This window comes from Neospora caninum, chromosome XI, assembly GCF_000208865.1.
Source record: "Neospora caninum Liverpool complete genome, chromosome XI".
In the NCBI taxonomy this organism is placed as follows: Eukaryota; Apicomplexa; class Conoidasida; order Eucoccidiorida; family Sarcocystidae; genus Neospora; species Neospora caninum.
Genome location: NC_018397.1, coordinates 5,403,661 through 5,410,680, shown reverse-complemented (window position 1 = coordinate 5,410,680; position 7,020 = coordinate 5,403,661). Strand labels below are relative to the sequence as shown.

The 7,020-nt window shown below is 52.6% G+C and overlaps 1 protein-coding gene across 1 annotated transcript; it reads left to right on the top strand.

The window, feature by feature from the left end:
- Positions 1–2,454: 2,454 nt before the first annotated feature.
- Positions 2,455–4,596, top strand: NCLIV_059500 (putative nucleotidase; the record flags this gene model as incomplete). Its single annotated transcript, XM_003885504.1, has 1 exon — positions 2,455–4,596. The coding sequence occupies one exon, from the start codon at positions 2,455–2,457 to the stop codon at positions 4,594–4,596; it is 2,142 nt and encodes a 713-aa protein (XP_003885553.1).
- Positions 4,597–7,020: the final 2,424 nt, after the last annotated feature.

Here is a 7,020-nt window from a genome sequence, read left to right as displayed (position 1 = left end):
AAGAATGGTAAACTTTCAACAATCATTTTCATTCGAGATGTTAACAGGCGTGGTCAGGAAATAAGCGGTTACATCGATTACGGCGACCGACTGAAGAAGGAAAACTTCGAACCCTACTTCGACCGGAAAAAAAGGCAAGACTTATCCACTGGAGGAAGTTAGCTGCGATCAGCAGATATAACCCTTGTGTTTCCAAACACGAATTTCACAAAAAAAACACCGTTCCAGTCACCCACGCCCTCGAAATGCGCCATTTCTTCGATTCTTCTTCGGGACACCACTAACCCGCCGACAGAAAAGCGTTTTCCTGCTTAGCTCTGGTGACTCCCCACGCTCAACCACGACGGAAAGGAAAAACGCGGTAGGTGCCTTCTTCAAGCCGGGCCACACTGCCTCATCACTGTATGAACATGTACATGATTTCAGAAACGTTGAGGAATACGTTATCGCATTTCCTCGTACAGTAGTGTGCTGTCCTTGAACGAGATACGTCTTCACAACGACACCAGGATAAACTCTGGTTCTTACTTTTTTAACACCACTGCGTACGTGTGGTAGATGTGCAGTTTCTTGACACACGATTTTTCTCCAAGTTGTAGAAAATATATCCGCGGCTACCCCGTAACCCTGTGGTGAAAGAATGAGTTTAAGTTAGACAAGACAGGTCTTTAGAGCTCGTTATACAGCGTCTTGCCGTGTAGGCAGCCTCCAGCAAAATTGCTAAAAGTTACGAAGGTCTCGTTTCACAACATTGCAGTTAGCACGTGGTAGCCTGACGGTAGTGTGACGCAAATTTTGCTTGTCGCTTTCATGGGCTGAACACGTCTCTACCGTGTCTGCTTTTGCTACTCGTTGGCCAACTCTTTCCTTCGACATTTCATCCGAGCACCGAAATGCCCTCTTCCGCCTTGTCAAAAACAAAAAGAGTCTCTCCTCCGGAAAATCTCCTGTCGAGCTTCTTATTTTTTGAGGAAAAGCACTGTTCGCGTCCGTTTGTTTTTTTGTTCGCTCACGTCGCCATACGCACTGACTGTGTGACCCCCGAGCGTCGTTCAGTGCATGCGCAGTGTGCTGGTTTTTATTTCAGTGGAAATCGCCGTTGTCGTAGCACACGAGACGACTGGTCTTCCGTTTGGCACTTTCTTTCCTCTTCTACATCGAATAGTACACAAACACGAGAAACGCTTTCTGGTGGTCGTCTGATCTGCGTCCAGACACCGCAGGAAGTACCAGCTACATTTGCGTGTGCGGAGATCTCAGGTCACTATATATTCTTCTACATTTTGTAGCGATTTCTGGGCTGTTTGTCGGGACGTCCGGAAGCTGTTGTGTTGGATGTGCTCTTTTTCCTCGACGTCTGGACTTTTTCTTTTTTGTCCTCCCTGGATTTCCCGCGTAGACTGCTGCCCAGGCCGTCGGACTTATCGTACTGCGTTTGGGACACCAACTTTTGCTGCTTCAATGACAGTGCTTATTTCCAAGTTATTCCCGACCAGCAACTGGGCCTTCTCTTCAAGCATAAGCGAGACCGGAAAGTGATCAACGTTGACCCTCAAGCAGATCCGGGAGACAACTCGAAACGCCATGAGATCGAAACAAATGAATACGTCCAATTTGTGATTTACGATCACATGAGCAGAAAGAAAGGCTAGCTGGCAATTGTTTGACTTTGTCGTTTCACCCTGCGAAAACTCTGCAATCTAAAAAAGCAGACTTCGCGGGACAACGGCGCCGCTTGTGCCTCCAGCTGCAAGAGGTCACCAGCAAGCATCGTCTTGGTAGCACGAGGACGTCTTGCTCGCCTTGGACATGCAACACCATTTTTCGTCGAGAGGATCGGGGCTGCAGTTTATCCAGCGGCTGCCGGTCTAGCTGTGTGTCCTCCGTTCCTGGTATCTCGCTATGCATGTTTTCCCACCCTTGGGAAAAGAAACAATGTGTTGATTCACGAAACGCTCTTTGTTCCCGTGTTCCCCGTTTGTACAGAGTCCGTCCTCTTTAAAACACTGACCATTCGTTGCCGGTGCCTTGTACGTCTTCGCACCGTACGCGTACGTGATTTTTTTCAGCCACATCTTCATAGCGAATCGCGTGTTTTTTCTCGGGAGTGAATTTTCAAAGTTGAGAGGCGGAACGTCGACGCGGCAATCAGGCGTTTCATTTGCCGACAGGCTTTCTTCTGTACGTCTCGACCGCTCTGGCCCAGGAACGCAGGGTCCGGTGCGGGGGCGGTTCTGCCTGGGAACTCGTGTCGAAGACGGAGGGAACGAGATCAACGCTTGATCCTATACATCAGCACGCGCACACACGCTTCACCTGATGTGTTTTTTCGCCCAGCCAAGTAAGGCGAAAAAGTTTGGTGTGCAGCCGCAGCCCAGCTGCCAGTGATTTCGCTTGATCGGGGAGTCGACCAGACAGATCGCGGGTCTGTTTTCTCGCCCGTTCTTGAGCAGCATGCCGTTCGGTTCATCCGTTGAAGGCGCAGCGCCCCCAGACGGCGACAGCGTCTGGCGCGGATCGGCAGAAACGGAGAATAATGGCGCGTTTGTCGTTGGCAGCGGCAAGACGCAGGGGGGAGCTCACGACTCGGTCGAGGTGGACGTGGGAAAGATCAGTCCACTCAGTACAAAGGATTCATCCTACCAATCGCTCGTGGGGAAAGGGGGGCCTGCCAGCGATGGCGTCGAAGCGGGCGATGTAGGTGATGGACGCGGTGTATGTACAGAGCACGCTGAGAGGGAGGGACGGGAAGAACAGCCAGGGGAAGACGCAGGCACCGCGAAACTGCGAATCATCCATTTTAACGATGTCTACAATGTCTTCCCCATGCCTGGGGGCCTTGGCGGCGGCGCAGCGTCCTTCTATACTGGGGTCCGCGAGAAGGGCGGCTCCGACTGCCTTCTCCTTTTCAGTGGGGATATCTTTAGTCCTGCGAGTTTGTCTGAAGCATCAAAGGGACGACAGATGGCCGAGTTGCTCAATTACCTGGACGTGCATACGTCGTGCTATGGGAACCACGACTTGGACTTTGGCTGGGAGTGGCTAGAACTCCTCGCGGGAACGACGAAATGCAAGTGGGTGATGAGCAATGCGAGATCGAAGAGTGGGGGCGGAATTCTCGCGAACGCCCAAAGATACCGAATTTTCGAGTGGGGCACGACACAGCGCGTCGTCGTCGGGGTCATGGCGCTCATCGAAGAGGACTGGATAGATACACTCAACGTTCCAGATCAGAACGAGATCTTGTACCAAGATTTTGTCGAAGCGGGGCGGGAAATGGTGGAATTGTTCAGGCGGCGGGGGTGCGACTTGGTGATTGCGTTGACTCATATGAGGTGGAATAACGACGAAAAACTCGCGCGAGAAGTTGACGGGATTGATCTCATTCTCGGTGGCCATGACCACGCCTATGAGACAAAGCTGGTCAACGGCAAAGCTGTGATAAAGAGCGGCTCGGACTTTCGAGAATTCTCTTCAATCACCCTGACTTCCAAGCTGCATATTCGCGAGCAAGGCACGTCTCACCCGACGGGGTTCTCTGCGGATCGCCGGCCGCCGTCGCCTCGACTGGACGAGTGCGCAGCCAAACGCAAGCGTCTCGCGTGCTCTGTCTCGAATGACGGGGGAATGGCTGTCGATGGGGCATCCGCAGGAAAGCAGGGGGGCTGTGGGGAACCGACTGTTGACTCCGGTTGTTGCTCCATGACTGGTCATGGGAGGAACAAAAACGATGTCATTGACGGAATTCATACGCAGGAAACGCAGCCCGCGAAAGTATGGAGCAGTGGTCGCTGGTGGGTATCCTGCGAAAAAGTCTGTGTCACGGCGGACCGGTTTCCGGCTGATGACGGCGTCATGGAAATGCTGATTCGGTATCAGACCACGTACCGCAACACACAAGGAGGCGTCATTGGCGCTTTCCCCGTTATGCTCGAAACACGTTTCTGCGAGGTCCGAACCCGCGAATGTAACAGCGGCAGCTGGGTTGCAGACCTCATGCGAGAGTATTACGGCGCAGATATCGCTCTCTACAACTCGGGCGGCATCCGATCCGACTGCGTCTTTGCCGAAGGGGAGGTCGTGACTGACGAGACGCTCCACGCTCTCTTCTCCGGGATACGCAAATTGTGCGTCATCGGGGTTCGAGGGAATCTTCTCAAGTCGATATTGGAGACCAGCGTGAGTCGCTGGCCGCAGTTGGAAGGCCGGTTTTTGCATATCTCCGGTCTGCGTTTCGTGTTTGACGGTTATGCGAGCGTCGACAAGCGCGTCGTAGAGGACCAAATCAAGATTCTCAGTCGGGAGACAGGCGAATGGGGGCCCGTCGATCAAGATAAGGTTTACTCTGTCGCGACAGCCACATTCCTGGCGTGTGGGGGGGATGGCCTCTCCATGTTGGTGGACTGCCCTACCCTTCCGTCGCCGGGGCGAGATATTCGAGATCTGTCTGTGCTGGCGCGCCTCTGGTTTTGTAGACAACACGGGAAGTCCGGCTTCGAAGACGTCGAAGAAGTGCCCCCACACGAGTGTGAATGGATCGACCGTGTGCATATGAGGGACGAAAACCACCCTGATTGGCGAATCCGAAGACTGTAGGAATCCAGGCGTGTTTAAGGGTGGCATGTGTCTCTGCGTGTTTGTATTTCCCGTTTGGTCGATGCGCCTTTCTCGAGAGTTTCGCCCGTCACTCCCTGGGACTTCGCAGGCGAACCCCCTTCTTAAAACCGTGGCACTGTGCTCAAGTCGGCATTATTCGCACAAAAACTGTGGAGGCGGCGCTGCTGCACTGCTTTCCGGTGTCTGAGCACACACAAGTCCGCGTGCCCGTTGGCAGTAAAGGACTCGTTTTTGGTCAAGAGGCCGGCGCACACATTTCCTAAGGATCTGTTCTCACGTGCTTCCCGAATCGGTCGACATGTGCGTTTCATCTAAATTCGAAACGGAGATACATACGGGTCCGGCTCCTGTGGGGTGCTCCCTTTCTTGTTAACTTGCGCTAGTTCTGAAACTCACATGCATCTGCTTAGGGGTGTTACCGTTCGGTGTATTTGGAGTGCTTGCAGCGTTCTTTTTTCGATTCCTGCCTCAGCGGCGTAGCATGCAGATCACCTGTTTTTCTGCAGCTCAGGGAATGGTGTCTATGCGCGTGAGCTGCATACAGTTGGGGTTCTTCCGCTGTGTCGATTAACTACATTTTTTCCCTGCCGGCCGCCAGGTCAATGTGTCTTCAATGTACACACTACAGTAGAGGGAGTGTATTCTTCAGAGAAAAGGGTGGATGTTAGGGCCAAAAGGTGCATGGCCCGCCATTGGTGGCATGCGGTTTTTAGACGGAGCCTGGTAATACTCCCAGTTCGCCCGCCTACACATTGGTGGAAAAAAAGGTCTTTTTTCTGTCGCCAACGCGGCAATGTTTCCTTTGTTCTACCAGACGCTTTTACAGACAACCGAAATCCCCCACTGCGCTCTGGACCCAATTCCGAGGCATACGCCGGCACTTGGAATGGCCACTGATGAACAAGACGATGAACTCCCATCACACTCTGCCTCTGGGAACTGCACTGACTTCACAGATGGTGGACTCGCAACTGCGAATACATACGGAGAAGATCAACGGACACTATGTATAGAAGTACGGCAACAGGAATCACGGCATGGAAGTGGAAGCGACATTTTGCTGGCTACAACTGCCCGCTCAACCTACGGTGCATAGCACACTGACGAGACGTCCATCCTAAACAGACGTTTCCATGGCTTCGCAACCATTCCTTCTAACTTTATCAGGCTTTCCACAGGAAAAAACGCAGCTAGCCTGGTGGAGCGAAACGGGAGCGCCGATGCCTGCCTGTAGGGCGAGCACGTCACCCTTTGGAAAGGCTTCATCCTGATTGCTCCAATCATTAATTGAGAGATCACGGCGTAATTTCCATCTCTACAAACTCCTCATCAACTTTCGTACTACCTACTATAATGCCGAAACGACGTGTCTGGATCCTACCTAACAGGTGACGTTTGAGGCAAATAGTGTTCGTCTCCGCCAGCACATGGCCTCCACGTTACGTTGATCGTGCATTGGAACTTCATACCTCGTGAACCTCTCGGCTAGGCTCTGGATATGCCGGCTGTAGATTACACGGAATACTAACTGTGTGTCACACCAAATCTGTTCCAGTTCCCCGCTCCCAATAGCCCAGCGACAGGCTCGCCACTTAGACGGCACCGTGGTGTGCCATGGCAAGAAACCCGGGATCTCCTACAGAGTCATTTTTTTACGTGTTCACAAAAGACAACCTGCTTTGGCGCGGAGTGGATTTACGATACTGCTTTCTTCAAGCAACCAATGGCAACTTCGTTACTTTTCAAGGGTGGTATTAAATGCCACAACGGGTAACGGGGTCAAAAGTTCTGCATCGGTGGTAGCACCGCCGAGACAAAACTTGTTCGGCGGTTGCTACCCCGAAATAAGAGTTTGTGTCTTATGTTCTCATCCCTCGTCTTTCCCGGCATGCTTTTATCTAATGGGTGACACGGGTAACGAGGCCAACGCCCAAACATGCATTATATTGATGGATGCCCCCTCCCACATTCAGACAGCAAAATTAACTCATGCTGTAGCTTGCAGCTTGAGCCCATTTTACGGGAAACACACGTCCACAGGCCCTACGCAAAGATCCACGATAATATGCCGTGCTCAGCAGCCCCAGACGGGATGTCTCTCTCTGTACGTACCCATTGAAAAAAAAATGCTCGGCGAACGCACGTCTGCCGTGCAACATCGATCACACCGCTGGCAGCAGCTGGCTGGCCCTCCCCCTTGCTCTCCAGCCAGCTGCAGCTGCCTCCGATGCATTCATCCATCGATGTTTTGCTCCGGGTCCGTCGGAACCCAAATACACTCGGCGCGTGCGCAGTGGAACCCCCAAGCGCACAGCATCGGCTTTGGACGGTCTTCTCGAATCGGAGAATTGCCGGCATGCCTCTCCCCAAAAGAATTAGGCCGTGCAAAAATATGGAATAGGC